Below are 15916 nucleotides of genomic sequence, written 5' to 3'. Positions count from 1 at the left end.
CTCACCAAAAATACAGGATCATAAACTGATCTCTCAGGAATGCGAAACGTTTGGGCATTTACAATGAGTCGAGAGATGACTTTTTGATGCATTTTTATTTGGATGCAATGTGAGCACTTTAAACATGATAATATTATCGGTGTTAAGCAATGACACAGGCTGTCAATTTGAATCTGCTGCAAATCCCCTTCCTTGGGGAGGAGACAAAAGACGACTACCCTCAAGGTTGGGGAAATTAACATTGAACTCTGCTGAAAAAAAAACTCTAATTGCAGGTCCCAGAATATCCCAGAATCCTTCCCATAATCCACAATAATTTCCAGATTCTTGTTGAGAGTTCAGTGTGTCTGCTTGAAACAAACATCAAACCAGATGTAATATTCGTTGCATACAATATTGTTGGCAGAATGTATGAATTTGGTATTTTGTGGAGATCCACTACTTTCAAAGATTTAAAGAAAAAACCTGTTTGTATAATTTTTGCTAAACCAGTCTGACGGTGTTTTACAATTTGCATCTTGTAAAAGTTTGACATTAACAGTCCAATATGCACTTTTACAGAAATGAAAGGATCACCTCAATGCAAATCTTACCCTTGATACTCTCCAAAATAGAAATGTCTTTTTCTGATTTCCAAATTATAAAATGGGTAAATTTGCAAGGAAAGGTCAAAATCTTCTGAATCAGTTTTGCCATGTCCGAACTGTGTCACCAGGTTACATCGCGAGATGATTCAACTCAAACGACGAATAATTTTCAATTTCACACTGCACATGAAAAGGTGGAAACTCTGTATTTGCTTCGAAATCTTGTGTCCTAAACCCATCGCTTTCTGTAACCCAACCTTAGCCAGTTGCACACAGCTGTCCCTGGACTGTGTCCTTTTCTCCTGACAAGGTGGAGAGCTTGCTGTCAAACCTCGACTCAGATTCTGCAACCTGTCCAGATTGCATCAGCCCACGTTTCGTAAAAACCTGCTCTGCTGCTCTTGCTCACCCTCTCTCTGTTCTGTTCACCCTCTTATTTATTCATGGTCATCTGCCATCTCCTTGGAAAATGAGCAAAAATAACCGCTCTACAGAAAAAAGGTGCAAAAACAGATCCCTGCAACGACAGACTGATCAGCCTTCTCCCAATCATCAACAATGTTATGGAATCCATCATCACTTCAGACATTAAATCTTTCCTCCTCTCCAATGGCTTGATTTCCAATAATCAATTTCGATTCAGACCACGTCACTCTTCCCTGGATATACTGCTTCTGCTCTCCCAACAATGGATGGAGATCCTCAATGTCAGACATGAAATCAGAGCCATCTCCCTCGACATATCACGTGCTTTCGATGGGATCTGGCACCCTGCCCTGCTCACCAAACTCTCTTCTTGTGTTATCCACGGCCATCTCCACTCATGGCTCACAAGACTTCCTTTACTGTCACAGCCAACGTGTGGCCTGACATGGAGTTCTCTCATCACCTTTTCCTGTCCAGGCTGGAGTTCCTCAAGACAGCGTTCTGTGCCCTGTTATTTTTCTAGTTTTCATAAATGATCTCTCTGACTCCAGAAAACCCTCTTTATCTCTTTGCTGATTTGTGATGACTCCACCCTCTGCCGTACCATCTGTCATCCCTCAGATCAGCAAGCAGCAGCCTCTCCACAATCTGCAGATCTGGATAAAATCACCAGGTGGTCCAACATGTGGAACACGTATTTCAATCCTGACAAATCTCACACACTCACAATGTCTCTCCAAAAGGACCATCTGCAACACCCACCACCCCCTTCTCCCATCTGCTTTCTCACCACTCCTCTTGAAGCTTCCTTTCATTGAAGCTTCTGGGTCTCACTATCTGCCATGATCTTTCATGGGAAAGCCACATTTCCAAGCTGGCCTCCAAAGCCAATCGCCGACTGAGCATCCTCAATCGTGCAAAGTCCTTCCTTGGCACACCTGAGCTCCTGACTACATCCAAAGGTTTCATCTGCAGCCTGATGGAGTACTGCAATCCCCTATGGGTTGTGCTCCTGCCTCTCACCTTTCCCAGATACATGCTGTCGAAACCAAGGCACATCGGATCATTGGTATCTCCCACGATGAGGCTGAGTCTTTCGGGCTCTCACTGTGTCACCGCAGTGACACGTTGGGGGTCTTTATCTTCCACCATCTCCTGCTGCCTTGACTGCGATCTGTCCCCCCCCCCTACATTTTTCCTCAAGGTCCCCCAGAAACTCCCTTCTTCAAAAACTCTCAATATTAAGTCACCTTCACTTAAAATTTTCTGCTTTCCATCCTGAAAGTCCCTGTTGTTTCAGGACCTGAAAGTTCCTGTAAAGTCCATCTTCTTTACACTGTGAACCCCACCCCATCCCTCTCCCAGAGATTGCATGTCTCTGTTCCCCACCATTTTGTCCTTCACTCTCCCACCCCTCTTCTCTCCTGTGCCCTTTGTTGTACATTCTGTGTGTTTCCTTTCATACGAGACTCGACATTGTACACAAAAAAACAAGTATGCCGAGTCGATTTGTCCTTGGTGTGTGTGGTCATATAAACTAAGGTTTCATGCCACACCAATGCCTGAAACACCCCAAGTATGCTGGAAAATGTACAAGGTTTGTCCAAAATACCTGAGTGTGGATCGGGCTGACAAAATGTTTACTTTTGTGTTCAAAACATGTTGCAGAGCACTGTTGAGAAACAAAAGTGATGGTGAGATCTTGTGGTTGTCTGCCACAATTGAGAGGATGATCACATGAAAGAAATGGCCGTTGCTCAAAACGAACACCATCTCTTCCCACCTACCGGCACATGCACACAGACAATTTGAGCGGTGAATGAAACATCCGTTGCTATTTCCTGGCAGTTATGCAAGAACACCTGCGAATAATTATCTATTATCATCACATTTCCACAAATCAGATGAACCACCATCTACATGTGGTGGAGAGAAAGTATACCATCTACTCCTCCGAGAGGATTTGATAGAGGATGGTAAAACTTTTAGGGTAACCCCACCCCTTCACCATCCCCCAGCAACGATCACCCCCAACAATACCCAACACCACCTCTCTGCCTTAGCACCATGACCCCCTCCATGTGGGCCAGACATTGACATCAACATCTCATGGACATGGCACGGATACAAATTGTGTCTGGGGAAAGTATGAAACAGGACAATCTCAGAACATAGAAGACAACTAGTCAGCCGGTGACAGTTAAGCAAAGCATGTCACCCTTTTTATCTGTCCTGTCGAGCCAAAAGGGGTATTTCTGCTTGATTTAATATATAAACCGATTTATCACTGCACACAAAATCCCTCCCTTCTCAACCGTCAATTGAACGTAAAGCAAAATCGACCAAGCTGCCGTTAACATGTGACCGACGTTTTTAGGTCATCTCCACCGAGATGACCTTATAAAGCCGGACCAAATATCCGTCAACAATTTTTCTTTCCGATCTTGATGTAACTTAGTTTGTGGGTTGAGGTTGATGAGTGTTGCACAACGATATAACTTTTGTCCGGGTTCAAGGTCAGAGACGAGGTGACGAGGTCACGTAAGTTATAAAAATCGCCATTTTCAAAACCTATCTTGTCTGCCATTCCACGAGATATTCGGCAACTGTTTATTGATTATGATAGTAAAAAATATTATCTTGCATCTAACCGGACAGATTTTTGAATTTCCTTCCCGTTTGATCGTCACGTGATCTGGAAGATGGCCAAAAACGTCGATGCGATTCGCAAAGAAGGAAGGAAGGAGAAATGAAATACAAATAATATGGAAATGGGAAAGCCTAGAAGCGAACGTAGAATTCTTCTTACATTCGCTTCTGACTTTACCTATAACTTGTTCACAACTGTATACTTGCTAACTTCACCGTGGTACGCGTAAGCGCCGCACAGCTGATGATTTTGACACAATTTCCGGTTACTTCGGCCTGGATTCGGGATCAGCGAACAAATAATCTAAATCACAATTAAAAAATATTTTTTGATGATGAGGGAGATATCTTTATTAAAATTAACTTTGGGGGAAAAATAATTGAATAAATAAATATACGATCACTTCTGGTCAAGAATAAAAGAAATTAAAAGTTCCGGAAAGAGTTTCAAAATCACTCCCGGTAAAGTTAAATACAAAATAAACACTTCCTGTCATGAAAAAAATCACCTTCGGAAGTATAAAATTAACTTTGGGAAAAAAATAATTGAATAAATAAATAAACACTTCCGGTCATGATTTCCCGGCATGCATCATTCCCCATGAAAAAAAACAGCAACAAAACAAAAAACGGAAGCAAAATGGTCATAGCCAATGACACGGATTCACAATTGCCAAGGTATTGTGTTGTTTTTGTTGTTTCCTATTCTCTCATGTGCACGCGTTAAGTAATATTCACAAGATAGAAATAAAACCCAATCGTGTTTATACACTGCACAGCGTTGAACAACCGGAAGTAAAAAGTCGTAGCTAACGACACGGATTCTAAATAGCCAGGGCTATTGTGTTGTTGTTCTTCTTCTTATTTCCTATTGTCTCACGTGCACGCGTAAAATATTAAGCTCACTTCGTTCGCTAAAAAAAAACACATTTTTAGCCTTTTATATTTATACATTTTCCGCCGAAGGTGCAAAAGTTTCAAAACCCGAAATGTAAACGTTGGCATTTATTTTCAAAATATAATTTTGTGCGCGCTTACCAAAATGCCGAGTCATCTTTAACCAAACTGTGTAGTACAACTGCGCAGTAGTCCGGTCATGGCGTCTGAGCAGTGGCCAGCATGGTTCAGATTGACTGTGGTTTCTGGGGCGAAGGTGATTGTTAAGAAGGAAGTATGTCGGCGGTATAAATTTAAGTGACTGTCTTGGTAATTTAATCACGCAACATCTTGACAACGAATATTCTGGCCGAACGATTGCATCAATTCAGTGCATCAGCAGGGATGATTCGCAGGCTCCTCTCGATCGTGCCGATATCGGACATAGGGCTGCAGGCTGTGGGGCGGGGCCACGGATCCCGGATGAGGGGATAAGTGATAAATTATGCTACATGCTTCGGGCTTTCTGATTAATATATCAATGAGTACATTCCATAATTAATAAATAATTAATGAATCTGGCATACAAAATGTTTTTTTCATACCTGACATGTAACTTTGTGCAGTGTCACGAAACTTCTGTGGAATTAATAATGAATGAATTTGCGAGCTCTAACGATTTTTCAAACCTCAATATCTCTATAAATACTTGACCAATTTTCATTCTGAAAGTTGCATTATAATCAGTGAAGAATAATCTGCAGGATTATCATAATCTCTGAGAGCTAAGGCTATTTTTTCGTTTTTTTTTCAAGAACCGGAAGTGAAATGTCCCCAGAGAGTGGACGGACCGGAAAACCATGTATTGCACTTACTGGTGATTCTGATGTGTTAATCTGGGTACTAAATGAACAACACATATTTATTAATTCTGTCATTAGTAGTATTATCCTAGTGTGTCTCTGTGAACTCTTTCAATCTAAACGGTTAGTTTGGACTGTTTCGCGGTTACCTGAACTGAACATTGAGAACTTGTGGTATTATTGAGATGACCGTCACCCCCACACGGGGGTAATTTTATCTTTTTAACACCTCCATCGTCACTTTTGCATTATTGCTCTGAAACTGTCGCAGACTTGAAACGATTCGGCTCCATAATTCCCCTGAAAGGGATTCCATAAATAATTTTGTCTCCAATCGCTTCTTCACAAACCTACATATCAGTTTCAAAATTCTGAGAACCTTCAGAGTTCCTGATAATGGTGGAATCGGTATCAGAATCTGAGCTCGAGATGCATTGTTTCTCCATATGAAGCAGTCATTTGGATGAAGGCGGCGTGCAGATGTGATGTCACTGTGAAAATTAAAAATCCACACTCTCATACTTTTTCACACTTTGTGACTGGCAAAAAAGATTCAAATCGTTAAAAGTGAGTGAGAAGAACTTTCATGATGATTCATACAGGAATAATATGGTTCCAATCTGAAAGACTTTGTCACTCATCACATGGGGAGTGGGTGTCGAGTTTATGAATTTTTCAAATGGTGTGTAATATTTTGACAAAAATTACTGCACGATGACTTGTTCTTTTTGTTTTTACAGAACAATCAAGAGGTCGAAATGGACAAATTACCTCCCGGTGCAGCTTGGCATTGAAGAAGTCTTTTTTGAAGAAACATTTGCGATGTCAGGACTCACCACCCTTAAAATCCAAGAGTATGTCTGGTCCTCGCAACACAAAGCTTAATATGAAATTAATGAAACGCACACCTGTTCCCAAAAGGAGAATACATCACAAGTATAATGTATGCACGATGGATTTTGCAACAACAGGTGACCTAAAAAAACCCACAAATGGAGACAACAACCAACGAGAGCATCCTTTCAAATGCTACATTTGTGATAAGGATTTCATTTCTCAAGAGAACTTGAATGGCCATCGGACCACCCACGCAGGAGAACACCCACACAAATGTTCTGTCTGGAGTAAAGGTTTTATTTGTAAATACCTTTTAAAAACACATTTGAGGATCCACACAGGAGATCGTCCTTTCAAATGCTCCATATGTGATAAAGGTTTCTCTCGAATCGGCGGCTTGAATTGTCATATGAGGATCCATACAGGAGAACGTCCTTACAAATGTTCCATATGTGATAAAGGTTTCTCTCAAATCGGTGGCTTGAATTGCCATATGAGGATCCATACAGGAGAACGTCCTCACAAATGCTCCATATGTGATAAAGGTTTCTCTCGAATCGGCAGCTTGAATTGCCATATGAGGATCCATACAGGAGAACGTCCTTACAAATGTTCCACATGTGATAAAGGTTTCTCTCAAATCGGTGGCTTGAATTGCCATATGAGGATCCATACAGGAGAGCGTCCTCACAAATGCTCCATATGTGATAAATGTTTCTCTCAAAAAGATGGCTTGAATATCCATATGAGGATCCATACAGGAGAACGTCCTTACAAATGTTCCACATGTGATAAAGGTTTCTGTCGAATCGTCAGCTTGAATTGCCATATGAGGATCCATACAGGAGAGCGTCCTTACAAATGTTCCACATGTGATAAAGGTTTCTCTCGAATCGGCAGCTTGAATTACCATATGACGATCCATACAGGAGAACGTCCTTTCAAATGTTCCATATGTGATAAAGGTTTCTCTCAAATCGGTGGCTTGAATTGCCATATGAGGATCCATACAGGAGAACGTCCTCACAAATGCTCCATATGTGATAAAGGTTTCTCTCGAATCAGCGGCTTGAATTGCCATATGAGGATCCATACAGGAGAACGTCCTTACAAATGTTCCACATGTGATAAAGGTTTCTCTCAAATCGGTGGCTTGAATTGCCATATGAGGATCCATACTGGAGAACGTCCTCACAAATGCTCCATATGTGATAAATGTTTCTCTCAAAAAGATGGCTTGAATATCCATATGAGGATCCATACAGGAGAACGTCCTTACAAATGTTCCACATGTGATAAAGGTTTCTCTCGAATCGGCAGCTTGAATTGCCATATGAGGATCCATACAGGAGAGCGTCCTTACAAATGTTCCACATGTGATAAAGGTTTCTCTCGAATCGGCAGCTTGAATTGCCATATGACGATCCATACAGGAGAGCGTCCTTACAAATGCTCTGTCTGTGATAAAAGTTTCTCTCATAAAGACAGTTTGAAAGGGCATATGAGGATCCATACAGGAGAACGTCCTCACAAATGCTCCAAATGTGACAAATGTTTCTCTCTTAAAGTCAGTTTGAATCGCCATATGAGGATCCATACAGGAGAGCGTCCTTACAAATGCTCCATGTGTGAAAAATGTTTCTCTGATCAAGGTGGCTTGAACAGCCATATGAGGAAACATACAGAAATACAACAAAAGAAAGGTGACACACCAACTGTACATTGATGATTTTAACTCTTCAGTCCGAATGAGAAGAAATTTGTGCATCAACTTAAATGAGTAAAGCAGGACTTGGAGGACATCCCGATGGAGTTTGGTCTTGACAGTTGTGCCAAGTGCACATTTGTACAAGGAAAAACAATAAGAACAGACAACATCTCTATCGATGAAAGCAAAACATCACTAGAACGAGAAAATGAAGTATCCTCCAAATACCTTGGAAAAGAAGAAACCCCCAAGATACAACGCAAAAAAATGCGTAAAATAAACAGCCAAGAATAACGACGCAGAATAAGACATTCTGAAGTCATCCCTCTCTCCAATGAACTTAAAGGGAAAATCCAACTTGCAGTTCCGATATTCCAATATCGCTGTGCCATTATAAACTGGCCACAACTGGAGATCAACAATTTAGAAACAAAAAGAAGGAAACTTTCTGAAGAAGGTGGCATCATCAGCAAAGACAAGACATCAATTCAATTTTCCACATAGTCAGGATTGTTGTCGAAGATGAGGAATGAAACGGGGCCTGGAGCCTTAGTGCACTCAGACCTTGACAAGGAGAGGATCCTGTTGATTGGCTTTCAGTGCAGCTTTATCTTTGTGCTTCGGATCATTGTCCTGCGAAAATGTGAATCTCATACGAGTTGGAGATTCATGGCTGAATCAAGCAGGTTTTCATTCAGCATTCTCCTGTACTTTGCACCGTCCATTGTTCCTTCTATCCTGATGAGCTTGGCAGTCCCTGCTGATGAAAATAAGCCCCGTAACATGATGCTCTGGCCTGTTGTTGCCTTTGCGGTTAAGGTGGCTGACTTGGGACCTTCGGGTCCTGAGTTTGAGCTCTTGTAACCGTTGAATTAATGCAATATGGGGTTGACTCAGCCTGCCATCCTTCAAAGGTTGGTGAAATGAGTAGCAACACACTGAGGTCATAACCATTCGGGGTAACCTGTGTCAGAGTGGTGACCTGTCCAAGACTGTACTCCTTGCCAATTAAACTGCCTTGGCAGCCCGATGTGCCTTCATGGCACGAAAGGAATGGTGTTATTATTTTAACATGGTGCTGCTACCACCGTGACTGACAGTGGGGATGGTATTGACTGGGTGATGTGTCGTGTTCGGCTTATGCCAGATGTAACGCTTTGAATTTCGACCAAAAAGACATATCACAGACAGAGCAGAGGAGGCAAAACCGGAGAGTTGACGGTAGAAGACCACCAACATATCAGCGGTGAGGGTGAGAGAGACCTGTGCGAAAATATATTTTAATTGAACTTACAATGAGGTAAAATGCTAATTAGCCTTTGCGAATGTATTCACATTTAATAAATATATACTGAGAAAAGCAAGGAGGGAGGTTTGTTCATGGTGTGCACATTCTTTCCGACGAAAAGCCTTTTGCAGACCTCATCTCTGCTCCGTTAGACCAAACATGCCCTGGCCAAAGGGTCACATTCTCTTCACTTCCTCGTCCAGGCTATTTCGAGTGAGGCTCAGATCTGGAGCCATTCTTCATGCTGTGTTTGTGATTTTAACTTTGCAAAAACCCATCTGTACTTACTCAAAGCTTCTTTGTTTCTTTCATTGATTAATTAGTTTTCTTGGAAACGTTGCTTGTGGAGAAAACCACGTCTTGCGAAAATTGCGTATTTTCACGTTTGTAATCCTACGTGAAGTGAGAGACTGCTTGGATTTCGCAACAGGCTAGGTTTCCACGCACGTGTGTCTCTCATCTGTTTCATTCTTCAATAAACAACCTCAACTGAGATTTTCATGTCTTTTATGTTTCAAGGTGTTCCAAAACTTCCTCGACAGACTCCAAGACTCACCTCATTGCGGGAGATACCAATGATCCTAAATGCCTTGATTTTCACAGTGTAAAGCTGAAAAAGGTGAGAGGTGGGAGCACCATCTCAGAGGGGAGAGTAATACTGCATTATGCTGTGGCCGAAAGCTTTGTATGTGGTCAGAATATCAAGTGTGCCAAAAAAGTACTTTGCACGACGGAGCATGCCCAGACTGACTTTGGAGGCCAGTTTGTAAATGTGGCTTTCGCAGGAAAGATCATTGCAAATAGTGATTCCCAGAAGCTTGAATGAATGGACTTCTTCCAGAAGATTGTTGAGAAAGTAGGGGGAGTTCAGATGGTCGTTTCCTTTTGGAGAGACATTGTGAGAGTGTGAGATTTGTCAGGATTGAAAGACATGTTTCACACGTTGGACCACCTGGTGATTTTATCCAGATCTGCAGAGTGTGAAGAGACTGCTGCTTGCTAATCTGAGGGATGACATATGGTCCGGCAGAAAGTGGAGTCATCAGCAAAGAAATATAGAGGATTTCCCAGAAGGGAGAGATCATTGACGAAAACCAAAAAAAAAGAATAGGGACCAGGATGTTGCGTTGAGCATCTCCAGCCGAGACAGGAAGAGAGGATGAGAGAACTCCATTTAGCACCAAATGTTAGCTGCGACAGGAGAGGAAGTCTGCGAGCCATGAGTGGAGATGGCCTTGGATTCCATTGGAAGAGAGTTTAGTGAGCAGGACAGGGTGCCAGACCAAATTAAAAGCATGCGATATGTCCAGGGAGATGGCTCTGATTTATTGTCTGGCTTTGAGGACATCCATCCACTATTGGGAGAGCAGAAACAGCCTTTCCACGGAAGAGTGACCTGGTCTGAATCCAAATTGAAGATCGGAAATCAAGCCATTGGAGAAGAGGATTTAATGTCTGACGCGATGATGGATTCCATCACCTTGCTAATGATTAGGAGAAGGCTGATTGCTTTGTTGTTGCAGTGATCTGTTTTTGCAGCTTTTTATACAGCATGGTAATGTTTGCTAATTTCCACACAGATGGCAGAGGACCATGAACAAATGAGAGGGTGAATAGAATAGAGAGAGGGTGAGCAAGAGCAGGTTTTTAGGACACGTGGGCTGATGCCATCTGGACCGGTTGCAGTATCTCAGTCGAGGTTTGACAGAAAGCTCTCCACCTTGTTCGGAGAAAATGATACAGTCTAGGGACAGCTTGGTGCGACTGGCTATGGGTGGGTGCAGAAAACGTTTGGTTTCGGACACAAGATTGAGATGCATACACAGAGTTTAGACATTCAGCCTTTTCACATGCAGTTGATCTTTCCTCATCCTGTTGATCCAATTTGTTCACATTTTATCTTCATTTTTTGTTTTATTACTTTGGAGTGGCATGTGAAGACTACGTGATGTTTTATTTGAAAACATCATGAAATATGCTCAGGTGGCATCAAAATGTGAAAACGTTGGAGGGGGTGAATACTGTTATGGTTCTAGGAACCATATACATTCAATCATACAGGTGCCCCAAAGTTAGTTCTGCCTTTGAGTATATGTGTAGACAGATTCCCTCCTTGGGTTTAGTAGGAAATCAAAGGGGTGCGTTGCGATGTTTTTTTTTTTTAGTGTGGGTAATAAATCTTTATATCCCATCCAACAACAATCCACTGTCCACCCGCTGCCGACTCGGACCCTCGCTTTCGGAGGCAGAATTTTCCAGTCCGCAGTTCCTTTTCGCTTCCCCAACATTCCAATTCAACTTTGCAACTTTTGCTTGACGAGTCCAGACACGCGTGGAGGGAGTGGGCTCCCTGAATTGCCGGAATCCCACCCAGAAAAGGCGGACCCATTGAAGCTCCGTCCAATCAGGGCGGACAGTGACTTCAGTTTCACCAAGGCCCCTCCCCGCTGAGGGAGATCTATAAATTATCTATTGGTTCGGTTTCATTCTTGCCGGTATGTTCTTGGCAGGCTCTCTCGACTGCATCCGAACCGGAAAGGTAGTTGGTGGAGTGATCCGGTTCGGGCAAGGTGTACTGAGGGTGGGCTTCCCTGGTAGTTGAAACTGTGTAGTTAATTCATTAATTTGAGTTGAGACAAGCGGACCCTACGCTACACAGTGGAGGTGTTGGCGTCCACGGTCAGTTAAGTGACCCGCCGCTTCACGGATTTGTCCGTGAACGACGGCCTCCAATTCTGGGAGTCTGGTGGGAAACGACGTCACTTCCCCCACCTCGTGGTCATTCTCGCCACCGGACTCCAGCCTGCAACAATACTTTTGCAGGCCACTGGATGTGCATAAAGGAGAGCAGGTCTCTGAAGAAAAAATTCCCAAGCTATGTTAACAAGGATTGTAGATACAGGAGACCAGTCCTGAAGTGTGATGGCTGCTTACATTCCCTTCCAATTTGCCTGATGGACTGCCAGACTCACCTGCACTGAGACTGTTCTCAGAGAATGGCTGGTAAAATGTGCACCTTCCCAGATATCCCAGTCTGATCAGAAGTATTGCATGAGATTGTTGTGGAAGTTCGTTTTAACCAAATCCAAAAGGGAGAATTTTTCATTGACAGTAATTTTCCTTGGTGTTTCTCTTTGAACACACTTGGGATATCTCACTACTTTTGGGTTTCTCTATCAGAAGTGACATTTCAGCATGCAAAATTAATTCTCGCTCATTGAACACACAGAAGTTCCACAAAATTAATCTGTTTTGTTAATCCAGAAAGAGAATCTTACCTCACTGGTTTAGATATGTGTGAATCCTTGTTTCAGCTAAGTGTCCTCAAAATAAATGTCACTTTCCCTTTTCATTCCCGTTTCTACAAATAACTGGATTCAAAATCCTGCAACGTTTCACAGAATCTTCCTGTTGAGACCATTGCTGGTGCTTGTGCCTTCTAATCCTGGGAAAAGTGCCTTGTTTGTCTCTCTGCTTCACTTGTATTTTGAGACTGTCGAATGACCGCACAATTGATATTGCCATGTGAAGCTGACCTTGTGTGAAGATCGTTCCGGACGGTTAATACAGATTGTCTTGGGTTTGATCTTGGTTTTTGTTTGTGGTGATAGTGAATGCGGATCGAAATGGAAATTGATGTGGGCTTATTTCACATCGTAAAAGACCTGAAGATGGTTGAAGATCAAGCTTGCGCAATAAAATTATCTTCTGGTCCTGCATTAACTTGAACGTCAAGAGAGGTGGAATGCACATTTCAAACACAAATGCACATTTCAAACACGTAGTTCAGTTCCATTCTGTGATCCAATTTTTTGTTGAGATGAAGTCACATCACAATGGCTCCAATTTTCAACGTGAGGATATGGGGCTGGATGCCATTTCCTTCAAGGAAATTTCGGAACTCAGTCGGGAAGTGAAGCTGTTCTTCATTATCATCAGATATTACTCGAATAACACTGATGTACAATGTTTTTTTTTCTCCTTCACATTGTCACGATCTGGTTATTGATGATATCGGTGTTATTTCTGTAGTGTCAGAATGGCGTGACCTGAGTGTGTTGAAATGGCATTGATGAAAAGTATTTTCCAAATGTGATACTTCCTCAACAATGTCAGAGACGATGCATTTCAGGTGGCCTTGTCACCATCCAAGAGATTGTGGGGAACTTTTGTGACTTGTCATCTCCAACGTCAAGGAGAGAGGATGCAAGCACTCTCTTGGACATGGAGTCCTCTCATATTGATGAGCACAGCACGTTAATCCCAGTCCACGTCCACTCATTGTTCGAAATAGAAGGAGCACCTGCTCCTTCCACTTAAGAGACTGATCAGGTTTCAGCTCTGATTCCTTTTTGATTGCACCTGTTAAATCTACTTCAATCAGTGTTGATGAAAGGGAGGAGAATTTTTAAGCCTTCATACAAGGATTGTGTGCACGTGACATTCAGAGGGTAAATGGGAAAGTCAAAAGATTTAACTGCCAATGAACAGATTATGTAGGGGGGAGGTGCACTGGTTTGAGAATGTTAGGAACAGCAACACTGCTGGGTTTTTCATGCTCAACAGTTTCCCGTGTGTATCAGGAATGGTCCACCACCCAAAGGACGTCCAGCTAACGGCAGGCCAGTGGTTGAAAACGGCTCATTGATGAGAGGCCACAGCAGGCTGACACAAATTGTGCAGAGCAACAGACGGGCTGGAGTTAGTCAACTTACAGTCCAGTGCAACATTGGTGCGAAAAGACCCGTAAAATAATGCTCAACTCGTCGTACCTTGACACGAATGGGGCGTAGCACCCGAAGAATGCATAAAGTTCCACTTCTTTCAGCACTAAAAAAAACAAGAACCTGCAGTTACAGTGGGTGAAGGAATAACAACAATGGACACTGGAGGATTGGATAAACACTGCCTGGTCTGATGAATCCCGGTTCCTACTTTTTCACGCTGATGAAGGAATAGAGTGTTCAGAAAAACAACATGAGTGCATGCGTCATCTTTCCGTGTGTCAACATTATAGACTGGTGCTGGTGGTGTGGGATGTGATTTCATGGCACACATTGGGCCCCATGATAAAAGTGGAGCAACATTTGAATGCCGCAGGATATCTGAATATCATTGCCAATCAGGTGCATCCCTTCATGGCAGCAGTGCATCAATCTGCGAATGGATTTCTTCAGCAGGATAATCTCCCATGCCACAAAACTGGCATTATCCATGAATGGTTCCCTCAACATGACATTGAATACAGCTTACTGCAGCAGCCTGCCCAGTCGCCAGATCTCAATCCAATTGAGCCTCTGTGGAATGAAATGGATTGAGCCATATAGAGTGGAGATCCACTTTCAGCCAACTTGACCCAACTGTGGGAAGCATTGGAGTAAACATGGGGCAACATCTCCATGGAACACTTTTGACAACTGGTGGAGTCCTTACCACAACGATTGAAGCTGTTCTGAGGGCAAAAGCGAGTGTAACTCGATGTTAGGAAAGTGTGCCTCGTGTTTTGTACACTGAGTGTATATTACTCGACCAGAAATACCCATCATCGCTCAACAGCTGGCACTGTCCAGGCACATTCAGACACCACAGACAAAATTGGCGACGAATGCATTGTCCCATCATCGCAGGCTGACCAGGTGTCTTGAATGTTCCAGGATCATCCCGTTTCATACTTTCCCCAGACGCCATTTTTGTCCGTGCTGTGACACACCATCATGTCCCGCCCTCGTGGATGGGGGATTGTGGAGGGGGAGTTGGGTGGAGGGGTGTGTGTGGGAAGGTGGTGGGTGTTGTGCGGGTGATGAGTGATAAGTAATTATGTGGGTATGGAGGGGGGGGACTATGAGGAGGATGATGGTTGATTGTGGAGGGGGAGGGGGTTGTGTGGGATGGTGATGGTCGTGGATGATAAATGGGGTTTCTGGGACTCTCATTCAAATGAATGGGGGATAGGGAAAAACTTTCTGACTTAAGCCCAAATTGGAGACTGATTTTCTCCCCACCTATCCCCTTCCCTCCCATACAAGCAAATGTAAAATTGAGTCTGATTTTCTCCCCCTCCCATACAAACAAATGTAAAATTGAGACTATGAGAGATTGAGACTGACTGATGAAAGCACTTCTTCCCTTTTATATTTTCATTCAACTCAAAGAGCGAACCAACGAATATTTACCCATGTTCTTCTGTTGGGAATAAGTTCATTTTCTTAGAACATTCATTTCCATCGAGTATATTCACAAAGAATAACTTGGAACTTGGTTCTTGGTTTAAGTGTCTGTTGAGCAGAAATGAAATGATAAAGTTCTCTTAATGCTCTTATTTGACCACCTCCTGAGCCACATATCATTTTGAGATTGTAGTAAATTGTTTTTCCATTGTTCAATTGATAACCATCAAAGTTTTCAGTCCATTCAAGGATATTAATTTTTTCTTTACATCCTCCAACTTATTTGTAATTAAATTTATCCGCTTATTTATTTTATCTACTTTTACCCCGGTTATTTCTTCAATAAGACTTATACGATATTTCTCACATTCTTTATGTTTTCCATTTAAATACCAACGCTGATAAAATCTCCACTCTTCGGTTTGGTTATTGCTTGGTTCTATCATTTAAAAATCAGTAAAAAGACGGTGGTGGCCTGTTCAAATTCCCAACCCAATATCTTCACACTTGTACCC

General features: G+C 42.5%; 1 protein-coding gene across 2 annotated transcripts in view; it reads left to right on the top strand.

Annotated features, from left to right (window-relative positions):
* Nucleotides 1–15916, top strand: part of LOC147029139 (uncharacterized) — a 48309-nt gene that overhangs the window by 25667 nt on the left and 6726 nt on the right. The window contains exon 4 of one of the 2 annotated variants that reach the window (XM_085876264.1): nucleotides 6142–9809. The exons of the other annotated variant lie outside the window; for it this stretch is intronic. Coding sequence (XP_085732390.1) covers nucleotides 6142–7964 — 1823 coding nt within the window. The 3' untranslated portion in view covers nucleotides 7965–9809. Of the gene's footprint in view, nucleotides 1–6141; nucleotides 9810–15916 lie in introns of those variants that run through there. 2 annotated transcript variants of the gene reach the window in all.

Source organism: Eptatretus burgeri, chromosome 4 (assembly GCF_056783735.1).
Source record: "Eptatretus burgeri isolate ZD-2024b chromosome 4, Ebu_testis_v1, whole genome shotgun sequence".
Taxonomy (NCBI): Eukaryota; Metazoa; Chordata; class Myxini; order Myxiniformes; family Myxinidae; genus Eptatretus; species Eptatretus burgeri.
Note: the sequence above shows the minus strand (reverse complement) of the source record. Positions and strands in the feature narration are given on the sequence as shown.